The sequence below is a fragment of the Mus caroli genome, chromosome 6 (assembly GCF_900094665.2).
Source record: "Mus caroli chromosome 6, CAROLI_EIJ_v1.1, whole genome shotgun sequence".
NCBI lineage: Eukaryota > Metazoa > Chordata > Mammalia > Rodentia > Muridae > Mus > Mus caroli.
In genome coordinates this window covers 109,582,059-109,596,952 of record NC_034575.1, presented here as the reverse complement: position 1 = coordinate 109,596,952, position 14,894 = coordinate 109,582,059, and the positions used below count along the sequence as shown (strand labels likewise).

Genomic DNA, 14,894 nt, shown 5'->3' with positions numbered 1-14,894 from the left:
AAAGGCCTTGAAGCCAAGGTGGGTGCCAGGGAAACCTCTGGCTCTGACCCAGCAGGAGGCACTACAGACTCAGGGAGAAGGCTTCAGGCCAGACAGGAGCAGTGGGAACTTACTGTATTCTGGAAAACACCTGAACTACACTGAGAGAGACAGAGACAGAGACAGAGACGGAGAGAGAGTGAGAGTGATGTATCAGGACACAAGCTGGCTACACACATTTAAGTCCCAGAGGTCATCAACCCATCTGAGACCAGCAAGAGGATCCTGCGGAGGTGTGTGTGTGTGTGTGTGTGTGTGTGTGTGTTTGTTTGTGTGTTCGCGCGTGTGCGTGTTTGTGTGCGTGACTGTGTGTGTGTGCTCGCGCCTTAGGGCGTGTGCTTATGTACCTGTAAATTTCGGGGAGACCTTAGTGTGTGGATATGGGAGCCCCTGTGTTATTTGGTGGCAGTTCCCAGGGGTCTTGACCTGAGGAGGAAGGCAGCAGTTGAGTGGGGACATCACAAGTGAGAAGAGGGTGGCCATTTCTAAAGGTAGACTCTTCCTTTTTTGTCCTGGAGGCTCATGTGGTCGGACTGCTGGGCTGACAGCAGCTCCAGTTGAGAAGATCTTAATGGAGCAGGGACTCTCCTGCACGCTGAGCCCAATTCAGGCCTCAGATTATTCCTAGCGGCTCTACCACCCCACCAATCCCCAGATAACACAACACCTTAATGTACATGGGGAAGCTGGGGACATTTGTGAAGAACCAGGAATGCGAAGGGCCATCCGAATTGGCCTTTGGGGCCTGAGGAGCACGATTGGGGACTGGACGGCCTCCGGGCAGCAGTCTCAGTCAGGCACAGGCAGAAAGCAAGACCTACTGCTCCTCTGAGCCCTCGTCTTGCTGTGTCACCAAAGGATAGGGTCATCCTTACACTGTTTTTCCCAGATAGGGGGTTCAGGACAATGCAGCATTCCTGCCTCCCTGGAGGCTCTCCACACCCCAAGATCAAGGCCCATCCTGCACTGCTCCAATCCTGCAGAACTTTGGCGCCACGCCCTCTTGTGACCCAGCTGTGCAGATGGTCCACCGAGCAAGGCTAGCCAGGGCTACCCAGGGAGGCCCGCTCTCCCTCCCGTAAAGGGAAGGCAAAAGTCCTGCCCAGGCCCTGTGCCTGCATGGCAGCCTCTCAGCTTACCCAGCACTGAAGGCGGACAGGCAGGCCTACCTTTAAGAGCCTCGGTGCCAGAGGGACTTGCTGCTGCCACAGAGGCCTTCCATTCCCCGGGCAGCCCTGCATTGCCTTCAACTAGGATCGACCCCATCTGTTGGGTCCCTGCAAAGCCTAGATCCCAGGAGGGAGTCGCCTCACTGAGCTGGAAGGCTCTGTTTTCCTTTTCAAATGTGGGCTCTTGGTCGTGTGCATGAGCATAGGCGCCACGGAAATTGGGTCCCTAGCACCTAGCTGAGAGGGGTGTAACTCCAGCCTGCTGCAGCCTCTGGCTCAGGCTTCTTAGGAAGGGGCTGCAGTCCTGTTAGCGACCCCAGAGGACCCCAGCATGACTGTCTTCGGGACCGACGGTCTCTGCAGTGTCCTGCGCACCTTCTGGAAGACGTTGAGCCCTTTCTTGCTCCCTGACTCGTCCGTTCCTGGGGCTCTTCTTTCTCCCGTGACCGGTTCCCGGGGGAAATCAGGATTGTCCAAGGCCTCCACGAGGCCTGCACCTCACAGGGGGTCACCTTCTTCATCCTCCCCGGGATGGGATCCAAGGCACACACCTCCTGGCGACGTCCAACTCCTCTATGATGCTCCCAAGAGGGACTGAGAGAAAGGGAGAGAGAGAGAGGCGCCAGGCCAGACAGTGTCCACTGTTCCCTTTTCCTGGAGCCACATAGCCACTGACTGCACTCATGTCAAACTGAGTGGAGAATCAATTTTAAGGACCTACAATGGGACTTATGGGCAGCCCACACTGTGCCTAGGAAGAAATGCCCTGTCCTGTGAGGCCAACACTTCACAGAGCCTCCTACTCTGGGAACAAGTGGTCACCTTTCAGCATCCATTTCTCTGTTCCTGTCTTTTCTTGACATACAGGGATGCAGACCGCTAGGATGTACAAAGTCTCTAGTTGTTGGCACCTGTTCATGGGGGTGGCTGTGGCAGTGGTCTTTGTGTTTTTGTGTGTTTGTTTGTCCCCAAAGTCAATGTTTGGTGTCTTCCTGTGTCCATCTTCAGCTTAGTTTTTGAGACAGGGTCACTTGCTTAATCTTGTCCTTGCAGACACAGCTAAATAAGCTGGGATACTGAATGCTAAGGACCCACAGTGTTGTCTCTCCAGCACTGGAATTACAGTTGCACCCTGCCACACTTATTTTTATATTTTTTTATGTATATGAGTGTTTTCCTGTTTTTCTTGTATGTATGTGCACTGTGTGTGTGTGTGTGTGTGTGTGTGTGTGTGTGTGTGTGTGTGTGTGTGTTGCTCACAGGGCCAGAAGTGGGCATCTGATCCTCAGGGACTGGTGTGAGCTCTCATGTGTGTGCTAAAGCCATACCTGGATCTTCTGAGAGAGCAACCAGGGTTCGTAACTACTGAGCTATCTCTCCAATCCCAACTTTACCTTTTATATTTATTTCATGTGTGTGTGTGTGTGTTTGTTACCTTTAGGTATGCATGTATAGCAACTGTGTGCCTTGTTCCTTAGGAGACTAGAAGAAGGGGTTGGGTCCCCTGGAACTAGTGTTTTAAATGCTTGTGAGTTGCTATGTAGGAGGTGGGAACTGAACCCACGTCCTCTATATGATTAAGCAATGCTCTTAACCACCAAGCCATCACCCTAGGCCAATGTCTTTATTTTTAGGTTCATGTGAAAGCCTCCTCTGTAAGAGTTGGAAACTCTGAGCATTGTCACAGGGCATCATATGTTCCTTAGTGGAAGACTTGTATTCACTGATCCCTCTTTGTCCTTGTCAGACCCAAGTCAAAGCTCCTTTCTCAGCATAGCCCTAAGACCCCCCAAGCTTGAGCATAAAGAGTGTCCCCAGGATGCAAGAAGGAGTAAGATGCTACTTAGACCACCACCAGGGGCAGAAGCTGAGGGCTGGCCATGGCCATCCCGTACAAAAGTCCTTTTAAAGGACATTTATAAATTTGAGTAGAAACCAGAGAGAAATCCTTGTCTGGCTTTCCTTTCCACCTGTTCCCCCAGCCTGTGAGACTCAGAAAAGTAGACAGAAAGCAACCCTGTAACAGTATCCTTCCGAATGTCATGTTTTAGGTAAGCAAAAATATCTCATTTGGACAGATCATGCAAACAGGAACACAGACACAAAAGACCAGCTTTTACAGGGGTTCCTACTTGTGACACACATAGATGTTTAACATTACATTTTAAACCACAAATCACAACCCAACTGTGGCATAAATAAAACCGGACACTCCCATGCCTTCAACAGGATTCACTTAGCATGTGTGACTAGAAGCCACACAGTCTCACAGAGAAAAGCACATGTGTCCCTTCTGAAGGTCACCCTCTGTGGACAGATGTGCTTCGTGCCAGTCACTTCTCCTGGGGAACATTGTGAGTACATGACAGGGGGCATTTCTTCCTTTTTGGAGAAGACGAGTGACAAGGAGTTGGGGCCATACAAAGTTCTCATCCCAAGTTTCTGAGTGTCAAATGATCCCAGGAACCTCCTTTTCCCTCGGCTGTTACCCGCTTCTCACGGGAGGCCTGGAGTGAGAGCGCCCTGGTGGAGTCTTAAGAAACAAGGCTCTCTTGCCTCACCTTTGCTTAAAATACAACCATGGAGAAACCACTTCCTCCCCCTCTTGACACTTGAGGACAGGTTTTGTTACTGTGCCACCATTTTAAAAGCCAAAAGAACTAAGGGTTGAAAATGATGGACTTACAAGCTGCCTAATTTCCTAGCAACTCTGAAAGACGGGTAAGGCAGGTTCCACGGTGGGGCAGACAGCTCCGGACAAAGCTCTAAGAGAGGCGAGGCTCAGAAGGACTGTGTTTTAAGAAGTGCGGCTGCAATGGAATAGCTGCTATACCTCTCCAGGTGACCACTGGAAGGGGACGGCATCCGTATACCTGCCTCTGCAGTCACATAGCTTTCGTTCAGGAAGTCTGAGTCCAGGCTAACTCTCCAGAAGAACTGTAGCCACACATTCCCACTTCGGTTACTAAGGAACTTTAAATCAGAGACTTTGACTTCCAAGGAGTATCTGAGACTCCCACAGTCCCTGAGGGCCAGGCGTCCTCAGCCTGGGTCTCTTTCAGATGCTCTGTTTTCTACCCAGGGCACAATCGCTCTGCTGCCTGCTTTCCTTCTGACAGACCCTGGGAATGCCTTCACAGTGCTCAGCCCAGGACCTTCGATTCCACTTCCTAATGCTCAGGGGTCTAGTGACGCCCATGCTTTCTTCCTCTGGCTCCCTCTTGGTCATCAGACGTTGTCTATCCACCATGTGGCATCCTTTTGACATGCCCTTAGGAACGAATGTGCAGAATTTTCTTGAATGTCTTCTTGAAGTTCTCGTTGCACAGCGGGTAGATGAGGGGGTTCAGCGTGGAGTTGATGTAGCCCAGCCAAATGGTGAACATGTGCACAGGTTCGCTGCAGCAGCTGTTGCAGAAGGCAATGACCATGAAGAAGATGGAATAGGGAATCCAGCAGAGAATGAATGCTGCCATGATAAAACCCAACTGCTTGGCTGCCTTCCGCTCTCGGTTCAAGTGCAACCCGGACACATACTGTCTGGAATGTGAGCGGAGCCTCTTCCAGGTGACTTTGATGTAGTCCAGGCCACTGTTAGACCTGCTTCTCGCTTTGACTTTGCCCAGCCCTGGCTCTATGCTGGTGTCTGAGTCTGTGGTTCGGGAGAAGGACTGTCGATCCACCAAGGTCTGGTCCTCTGATGTCTCACTGATCCGCCGACAAGTACTCAGGCTCTGCTCATCCATTTTGGGCTGGCTCAAGGTCTGGTCATTGGCCTTTGAGCCCCTGGCATCTCCCTCAGGCACAGACTGTGTCTGCATGACGTCAAGACGGAAACAGGGGCGTGTGACTGTTTCCCCTTCCCCCTCTTGGCTGAAGACAGTCGGAGAGGTCATCTTGGGGTCTTCAGATGTTGACTTCTGATCCAGCCCTCCGATAGGGTCTCTTGACGGCCTCTTCGGGACCCCCCAGGGAGACTCTTTCCCAGGTTTCTTGGCACCCTCCTTGGCATCCTCTGACCTCAGCTTGATTTCTAAAAAGGTAGGGAGGGACCCATTGGTGAGCTGGCGGTGCTGACAGTGTCGCCGCACAGCCTTGTAGATCTTCACATAGAACCACAGCATGAGCAAAGTGGGAAGGTAGAAGTTGATGATGGCGGTCATGATCTTGAACCAAGTGACATTGTAGAAATCTGTCTCACACTTATCTTCCCGAAGCTCTGGGGCCAGGGGCGTGAAGTGATGCCAGCCAAGTATGGGTATAACCCACAGGAAGGAGAAAAACCAGGCCCCCAGGATGGTAGCTGAAGCACGGGTCTTGGTTCGATACCTCAGGTACCGGAGGGGTTGCTGGACAGAACGGTAGCGATCAATACACAGGATGAAGACACTAAAGATGGATGCCGTGCTGGCCACGTAATCCATAGAGAGCCAAAAGAGGCAGAGGGGGCGGCCCAGGGACCACTTGGTCATGATGAGATAGAGGATGTTCATGGGCATGACAACTGCCCCTACAATCAGGTCTGCTACCGACAGGCTGACAATGTACAGGTTGCCCACGGTGTGTAGCTTGCGCTCACTGCGCACTGCGTACAGCACCAGCAGGTTGAGGCCCACTGTGACCAGGGAGATACTACTTAGAACCACCACCAGGGGCAGCAGCTGAGGGCTGGCCATGGCTGTCCTGTTCCCCTCACACATCTTGTCTTCAGAGACAGAGGAGCTGTTGGGAAGGCTCATTGGCACAAGGGCAGCCTCCAGTGATGGCTCCCTCCCTGGGAGAAAAGACACAAGATCAGGGTCAGAGGTCAAGTCACCCATGATGAGCATCATGGTGGTCAGACTGGGAGTGAAGCGGCTGGGGACAGTGGACACCCACCCCACCGTCAGGACCATGTATTCACTCCTGCGTTCCTACGGTCCTCACACTCCGCCAGGGACTAGTTGCTGGATTCCTGGCATTATTTTTTGATATCAGAGATACCACCATGGACAAACCAGAGAAAAAAACTCTGATCTTGTGGAGTTTAGATACCAGAGTTTAACCAGATCAGGGTGATCAGCACCTTGTACAAGTCTTATTTCAAACATGTCCTGAACACCCTGAGCAGTCTCATCATCTGGGTCCTCTTTGATGGCCCTGAGCCAAAAATGTGGCCAGAAAGAGGCTGTGGGGCTCAAAAGCATTCTCCCTCTGTGACAAAGATGCCAAGCGATGAAAATCACCCTTTCCCTCTACCCTACTCCTGAAAGGAAGTAAGGAAGGGGTGTTTGTGGTATGATGGTAGTTTGGAGGTAGTTAGGAATGTCAAGAAAACCCCAGAGGCTGCAGTTTAAGGTTCTGTGGTCATGCAGCTGCTGAAGTAATTCTGCAATCTTGCTCGTATCGTAGCTAAATGTGTTCTTTGCTTAAGTCACTGCCCAAGAATTGTTGTTGGAAGCGGGGCAGCTGCTGGAAGGGAGCAGTTGGGAAGGAGCTGATGGGGTGGAGCTGTTGGGAAGTCCTTGGAAAGAAAGCCCTGTGCCCAGCCCCGCACAGTGAGGCCAGAGGAATGCCTGCAGTTCCATGGAAGTGGAAAAGCCTTGGGGAACTCTGTGAGCCGGCTGTGAGCCCAGAAAGAAATGGCCACACAGGGAGCTCAGCAAACAGCACAGGCCTGAGAAAGGCTGCTGCAATTCCAAGAAAGGAGGGGGAGCCTTAGGGCCAGGCCTGAGGGAATGCTGGGGACTTCCCGAGAAAAAGGAGATGCCTCAGGGACCTGTGGGTTCTACGCCTGGAGTGTATGGTCACACACAGAGAACTGCAGAGGGCCCATGAGAGAGATCTCCCCCACTCCATGCCCCACACAGGGCCAGCTACTTTAAAATAAAAGAAAACAAAATACCAAAGTACTAATAAAGAGCCTGCACCTTCTGAAAAAATAAGAAAAAAGAAAAAATAAGAAAAAAAATAAAAACAGGAAAAATGTTTTCCAATGCTAGAAATCAAATCTAAAGCGTCACCCTCCCCAAACAAGTGCTCTGTCACCAAGCCACACAGCCTTAAATAAAAGTGTCCAAATGATCAGGAATTTGGTGTCAGGAGTTGCAGAGCACCCCAGTATCTGAGGACCCTTCTGAGCAGCTATAGGGTTACAGGGCCACAGTGGTTGGTAAGTACCTGTGCTGTATCCAACCCTTAGGCAGGACCTAGGCAAGAAATAAGAAGCCAGTGTGCTCTGCCCTCCTTTCGGATCAGCAGTTTGAAGAGCAGACCCACAACAGTTTCTAAAATAGGGCCAGGTGCTTGTGGCGAGAGGGGGAGGCATGCCAACACAGACCCCACCCCATCAGGCTTCACGGCCCACAGAGACTACAGAGAAAAATGAGGACAAGACCCTGTCCAGTCTCACTTCTCACCAGAGACTGTGAAAAGGTGGGGGCACACAGAGACTAGGACCCCCACTTGGCCTCGTATCCCAGCGGTGACTGACTAGAACACGGGAGACACGGGCTCCCATCTGACCTCACATAACACAGGCATCTGAAAGGAAAGGTGGAGGCATGTAGAGACAGGGGCCTGCAGAGAGGATGAGGGTGGGGACATGGATCCCTTCAGCCTCATACACTCTCCTGGTCCCCAGCAGACTGAGCAGCCTAGATTCTGGCAAGATAGCCTTATATCAAAAGCAGAAAATGTCTCCTTCCCTCCCTCCCCCTCCCTTCCTTCTCCTCTCTCTCCCTCCCCCTCCCTCCTCCCTCCCCTCCCTCCCTCCCTGTCCCTCCCTACTCCCTTCCATCCCTCCCTTCCTTCCTCCCTCCATGCTAGAAGGCCAACATCCTTCTGAATTACAGTGATGGATACAAACCAAAGCCACAGACCAAAGCCATCAGAAGGTGCAGGCTCTTTAGTAATTACAAATAGTAAAATCCAATCAAGCTCAAGTACCATGAAACAAGCCCAAGGTCAATGTTCCTTCCACATTCTGGACCACAGACAGTAAGAAGCCAAACCCCGGGCATCTCTCACACATCTGTTACAGTAATCTGAGCACCCCCACACTCAGAGATGCCAAGAATTTTACTCAAAGCCACACAGCTCAAGAGTGTTTGCCAAGACCATGGTTGAGGAATACTCCCTTTGGGTCTCTCACCTGAGTACCACTGGCATCTGGTAGATGCCTTACTCTGGGTGGGGTCTGACCTGTGCCTGGTCTGTGCAAACATCCCCAGCTTCTGTGCATGGGGCACCAGTAGCAGAAACATCCCAGAGTGACAACTGCATATCTGATGTCAGATATTCCCTGGAGTACAGAAGAAAGTGTTCCCATGGCAATGGCACATTTGTCAAGCCTAGGGCACAACAGGCATCTCATAGTAAGGTGGGCTTGCTTGTGCTGTGGGTTTAAACAGGAGGTGTGTGTGTGTGTCCATGCATCTGTGGGTCCGTGTGTCTGTGCATCTGTGCGCCCGTGTGTCCGTGCAGGTACTCTCAGAGGCTCGGAGAGCCCGTTGGATGCCAGGAAGCTGGCAGTATGAGTAGCTGAAGACTGCTGGGCTGGGGTGCTGGGATCATCTGCAAGAGCAGTTCACGCTCTGACACAGAGCCATTTCTTCAGTCCTTGATTTGGTTTTGGAGACAGGGGCTCATGTAACCCAGGCGAGCCTCCAACTCAAACTCCCTATAGAGCTAAGGATGACCCTGAACTTCTGATCCTTTTGTCTCCATCTCCTGAATTCTGGGGTGAGGGGCATGTGCCGCCATGCCCAGTTTTATGCAGTCCTAGGGACAGATCCCATGGCCTCCTGAATGCTAGGCGATTTCCCGAGTGCTGCCAACTGAGCCACATCCCCACGCCCAGCATGGATTCTTCACCAGTCAGATCTTATCTGGTAAAGCCAGGAGTTACCTGAGAAATTTAAGCTCTTTTTTCATAGGAAGCACATAACAAGAGGTAGCTTCCACATCATCTAAATCAAATGCCATCCATCCTTCTCAAAGGTAATGATCTGACAAAAACCTGACAAAATGGTGGCTTCAGATGTAGCATTCAAGGCACTTAGTACTGTGCCTGGCATAGAGCAGGTGCTCGGTTGTTTTAACTGCCATATTTTCCAACAGCCATAGCTGCCTTAGTCCAGCTAAAGAGGCCACCTTGTCTTCTTATTGCCTTGGCTTGCTTTCATTTACTTGTTTGCTCACTTGTTTGTTTGTTTGTTTAGACGGGGTTTTAATATGTAGACCAGGATGGCCTCAAACTCATAGAGATCTGCCTGTCTCCCAAGTGCCGGGATTAAAGGCACATGCCAGCAGTAACTTGGTGATGAGTACTGTTCCATGCCATTTAGACAACTTGCCTTGCCTCCCTTGGAAGCTTCAGAGTTAGTAAAATCTTTCATAGTAATCTGAAACATGAAAAAAGATGTAGACCCAAGGTGGGTAATCTCAAAAGGTCATCTCTGGCCTCTAATGACCTCAAAAAAAAAAAAAAAAAAACCACAACAAAACAAATAAACAGATCTCCACTGTGTGAGTCCCCAAGAAGACTGACCTGCAGGTGTGCAGTTTGTATGTGGATGCAGACGAGTCTAGAAGGGCTTCTAGTCACCATCATGGGAGGGGCCTCATGGGTCCTCCAACCCACTAAGGGACTGCTCATCTTGGGATCAAGGTAGACCTTCAAGTCTTGGAGGAACCATTGATACTGACACCTGAACCTGACTCCGGGCTCTCTCTGGCTTCCTGTTTCACATGCTATGGCCATTGTCTTCTACACGTGCGCCAAAGCAGTGCCATTGGAGGCTACTGCACTGGGAATGTCCAAACTTGGCTTTTCGATCACCTGAATTCTGAGCTGCATCAATCTTTTGTTCTTTATACTTAGCCTGCTTTGGGCCTTTTGTTACAGTAACAGAGAGTGAGGGTCACTAAAGCAGAGACTATCATCTTAGACCACTCATGACAATATAGGAAAATTTGAAGACAAAATTAAATCTTCAAGGTGTTGTTTGTACATGTTGGTGCCAACTCTACTGACCAAAAGGCTCTGAGAGAGGGTGGACCTCTGCTACACTCATGGCTCTCTCTGGGCTGTGAAAAACATTATCTTTAATATTTCCCAAAGTGTCAAGAAATGAGATTTGACTTAATTTAATGATAGGAAAAATAGTACATCAACCACATTTGTTTTAAAAAACACAATAAAAATAAATTTCATTTGAAAATAATAAAACAATGTGCTGTATTTTTAAAAAAAACAGGTTTATTTTCTCTAGAAAGAATGAGAATTCAGGATTCCATTTGGGCACATTCTGAACGGATCCCCATTCCAGCCTACGCTATTCATTTGCATAGATGACACTTCTAGTTGAGTAAGTAAAAACATTAATTTCTTGGCTCCCATTCCAAGTAAAAAGCACCACGGGCAAGGCTGTGCCAAGGATGGCAAAGCCTCCTCATGTCTGGGAGGGCATAATTTGCACAACACCCTAAGCTTGGCAGTGCCACCTTCTGTGTGCACAGGGCAGATGCTGGTGGCAGGAGACCGCTTGAACTCTGCTGCAGAGGTCAGTCCCAGTGAAAGAAGCAGTTGGCAGGTGACCTTGAGCTTGGGCACAGGTCCTCAGAGATCTTCCGGAGGTGCAGGTCAACATCCTGGTGTCTAGGGGCTAGAAAAATAGCTCAGTAGTAAGAATGTTTACTGCTCTCAAAGAGGACCTTGGTTCAGTTCCCAGCATCCACATGACAGCTCAAAACCACCTGTAACTCCAGTTCCCGGGGGATCCAACATCTTCTGACTCTGACAGCTCCAGGCTTATCCACAGCACACATGCATACACTAAGGCAAAACAAGCATACACATACACACATGCACATAACAAAAAAAGGCATACCCATAAAATTAAAACAAATACATTTTAAAACAAAGTATGTTTCTTAGATATGATACTAAAGGTTCAAGCCTGAAAGGAGTAGTTGGTAAACCAGACTTAGAGCCTAGCATGGTGTGGGGTGTAATCCGGTACTCACGAGGCCGAGGCAGGAGGATCAGCATGAGTTCAAGGTCAGCCTGAGCTACACAGTGTGTGGCGGGGCAGCCTTGGAAACATAAGGAGATCTTGTCTCAAACAAACACCATGGGAAACTTGTGTTTCAAAAGGAAGCATAGGGCTGTGGAAGGCAGAGGATCCTTTGTTCTGTATTTGATCTGTATGTGCTATATCCAGGATATGCCCACAATGCACTGCAGCTGTGACTGGGATCATGTAGGAGTGTGTGGACAAAACGACAGTGTTGACCACATTGGGTAAACATACCATACTCACATGAATGAAACAGTCTGATAAAGACTTTCTAGGACATAGCATCATCAGGAAGGGGCCTGTGACTACAGAAAGAACTCCTCCCACACAACCATGAGAAGATGAGAAGTGGCTCCCTTTAACAAGCAGGAAAGGATCTGAACAGACATTTTACCAAAAAGACAGAAAAGATAGGAAATGCCTTCCAACTCCAGGAAAATATTTGCAATAGTGTGGATCTCTAGGGAAGTGCAAATCACTACCACAGTGACACACCACTTCGTGTCTACTGGGCTGATTAATAATTAAGAAAGAACAATAGCCAGTGCTGGATGTAGACAAGTTAGCCTCAAGGGCTGCTGGGAAAATATGAAGTGGCACAGGTGCTGTGGGAGGCAGTGCAGGTTCTTCAGATGTCTAAATATAGTCTCCTTTGGAGCTGAAATCACATGCCTAGATGCTATCCACACACCAGAGAACCAAGAACGTGCGTCCACAGGAGACAGGCATGCAAACAGCATTGTTCACAATGGCCTAGAGAAATCCAAGACAGCAGCTGGTGACTGTATCCTAACTACACAGTCTATTACTGAAAGGGTCACTGGACGCCAATCAGTGAGAAGGAACAAAGTACTGACAGGCTGAGTCACGCATGGTGCTGCGTGCCTTTAATCCAACGCTTGTGTGGCAGAAGCAGGCAGGTCTGCTTGTAAGCTTAAAGACAGTCTGATCTACACAAAAACAAAACAAAATCACACACACACACACACAAAACTCCACACAATGAAACACAAAGGCAGCAATGATCCAGAACCAGCGAATCAGAGAGAGACAGGCAAACAGATACACAGACAGATAGACTGACAGTTTGTAATGACTCAGAGTGGTTCAAGAACAGGAGGAACCTTTGGGGGAATGACAGAATGTGCTGCAGTTGATGTGTGTGCGTGTGTGTGTGTGTGTGTGTATGTGTGTGTGTGTGTGTGTGTGTGTATGTGTGTTGCCTGCATGTATAGATACGCTCCCTGTTTGAGCTTGGGACTTGGGGAGGTTAGAAGAGCACACCTTAAAGGATGGTGTGAGCTGCCATGCAGGTGCTGGGAACTGAACCTGGGTCCTCTACAAGGCAGTCAGCACTCTCAACCACTGAGCCATCACTCAGGCCCTTAGCATTTGAATCATATGACTCACGGTATAAATGACTGAACCTTATAGTATATAAAATATGCTTCAATAAAGTTGTTGAAGTTTTTATTTTTAATTCCTCCAAAGTAGAAGGATTGTAAGTTCAAGGTCAGCTTGGGCTGTGTAGTAAATCCCTACCTCAAAATCACAAGCAAACCCAAATAATATATTAAAATTTCAGTGCATTAAGAAAGAGGCTGCAGGGCCAGGTGGAGGGGCATGGGGCAGGAGGCAGAAGCTGCCCAGGGCTCTGGATCTCTGTATCTGTTAAAATCATCTTCTGTGTACTAGTGTGGGAAACAGAGTGGATTCCAAGATTCTTAGGACCATTGATTTATTTCTTTTCTTAAAAATATTAAATTTACATGTTTATGTGTGTGGGTGCCTAGGACTGTGTGTGTGCGCTGGGCTTGGGAAGGTCAGAAGAGGATGTTGGGGGAGGCTGGAGTTATAGATGACTGTGAGCATCATGTGAGTGCTACGAACCAGACCTGGACCCTCTGCAAGAATAGACAGTGCTGTTAACTGCCGAGCCAACTCTCCAGCTTCAGTGCCATCTACATGACAGCAAGCCAGCTGACTAACAAAACAATAGCTTCAGCCAGTACCAAGACTTAACTGTTGCATGGGTAGTGGTTAAAGCACAAGCCAGGCATGTGTGCATGTGTGAGGCTCTAAGTTTAATCAAACAAATAAAGTAAGTATGTACACACACACACACACACACACACATGCACACACATGTACACACACATGCAAGCATGCACACACACACCTCATTAATCTTTCTTGGTGAGGGTACAGAGTGAGTTGTCACTGCTAACTTCTGAGTTAGTCATCAGAACTCCCCCAGTATCCCCATGTTACCATGGTATAAGGTTTTAGGACAGTGGCTCTCAACTTTCTAACGCTGTGACCCTTTAACGCAATTCTTCGTGTTGTGGTGACCCCTGATGATAAAATTCTTTTCATTACTACTTTATATTTGTAATTTGTTTACTGTTATGAATCATAACATAACTATCTGATATTTGACCCTGTGAAAGGATCATTTGACCCACAGGGAGGGGGACATCAAGATCCACAGGTTGAGTACCACTGGCTTAGGAGATCATAACTGTTTAATTATCTGGACCACCTCCGTGGAGACAGATGGATGCAGGAAAGGAGTGCCTAGGGGTACATGGTCCCTAAAAGAAATATATGGAAAGTTAAACTCAGCTGTCTCTTCCCTCTGGCTTTGGACATCAGCGATGAGAAGGTGCCTCAATCTGGGAGAGGTCCTTCCTCCCACCCGTCATACCACTAGTGGCTTCCCCTAAATCAAAGATGTAGAACTGAGGCCTACAGAGCTTGACACCAACACTATGAGACCCAAGGTGGGGTGACAATGGACTGGGGTGTGACTTGGTGACAGAGCGTTTGCTGAGTGTGGGGGCCCTGGGGTCCAGCCTCAGGCTTCATAAACACAGTCCCACAGCCATGAGCGTAAGCTGCACTTGAAGAGCCACACCCCAGCACACTGACTTCCCGGACCTTCCAGCGACCTTTGCCCCTCCTAGCTCCCAGCTTTCCTCTTCACTGGAAGAGAGGGAAGAAAATAAATGCTTTAAATTAAAATGTCAGCCAGGCAGTAGTGGCGCATGCCTTTAATCCCAGCACTTGGGAGGCAGAGGCAGGTGGATTTCTGAGTTCGAGACCAGCCTGGTCTACAGAGTGAGTTTCAGGACAGCCAGGAATGCACAGAGAAGCCCTGTCTCGAAAAACCAATAAAAAAAGTCAGGAAATGGAAAATATGAACATCAATGCTAAGGTTAGACAGAACTAGTCAACGCAACTCCCAACCCAGCATGTGAGTGTCATTTCAGGATATGAGGAGTGAAGTTTCCTTCTTTCCTCAAATCCCTGAAGATTCAGCTTTGAGAAACACTTCCAAAAACCAGTGTTACCCAGGATGTTCTCTGCTTCAGGGAGGGAAAAAAAAAGATTTACAAAACTGCAGTGAACAAAAGAGAGAAGAGGTGGGCAGTGTGGGTGAGTGCACCTGGAATTGGGTGCTCCCTCATCTATCTCCCCGAGCCAAGTAGCCTGGGGTCCAACAGGCTGTCACCCTGCTCTCACACTCAGGGATCCTCAACACCACCGTGTTTGTCTCAAAACCAAAAGCATGCAAAAATGGGAACCAGTATGCCTGTGGGTGCCATCTGATGTTCCTTCACTC

General features: G+C 49.1%; 1 protein-coding gene across 4 annotated transcripts in view; it reads right to left on the bottom strand.

Annotated features, from left to right (window-relative positions):
* Positions 1-3,303: 3,303 nt before the first annotated feature.
* Positions 3,304-14,894, bottom strand: part of Hrh1 (histamine receptor H1) — an 86,817-nt gene continuing 75,226 nt past the window's right edge. For 3 of the 4 annotated variants that reach the window (XM_029478821.1, XM_029478820.1, XM_021165405.2), the window contains exon 2: positions 3,304-5,982. In XM_029478821.1, the coding sequence (XP_029334681.1) occupies positions 4,481-5,947 (1,467 nt within the window). In that variant the 5' untranslated portion in view covers positions 5,948-5,982 and the 3' untranslated portion in view covers positions 3,304-4,480. Of the gene's footprint in view, positions 5,983-10,590; positions 10,856-14,894 lie in introns of those variants that run through there. The other variant, XR_003836956.1, reaches the window with a different exon arrangement.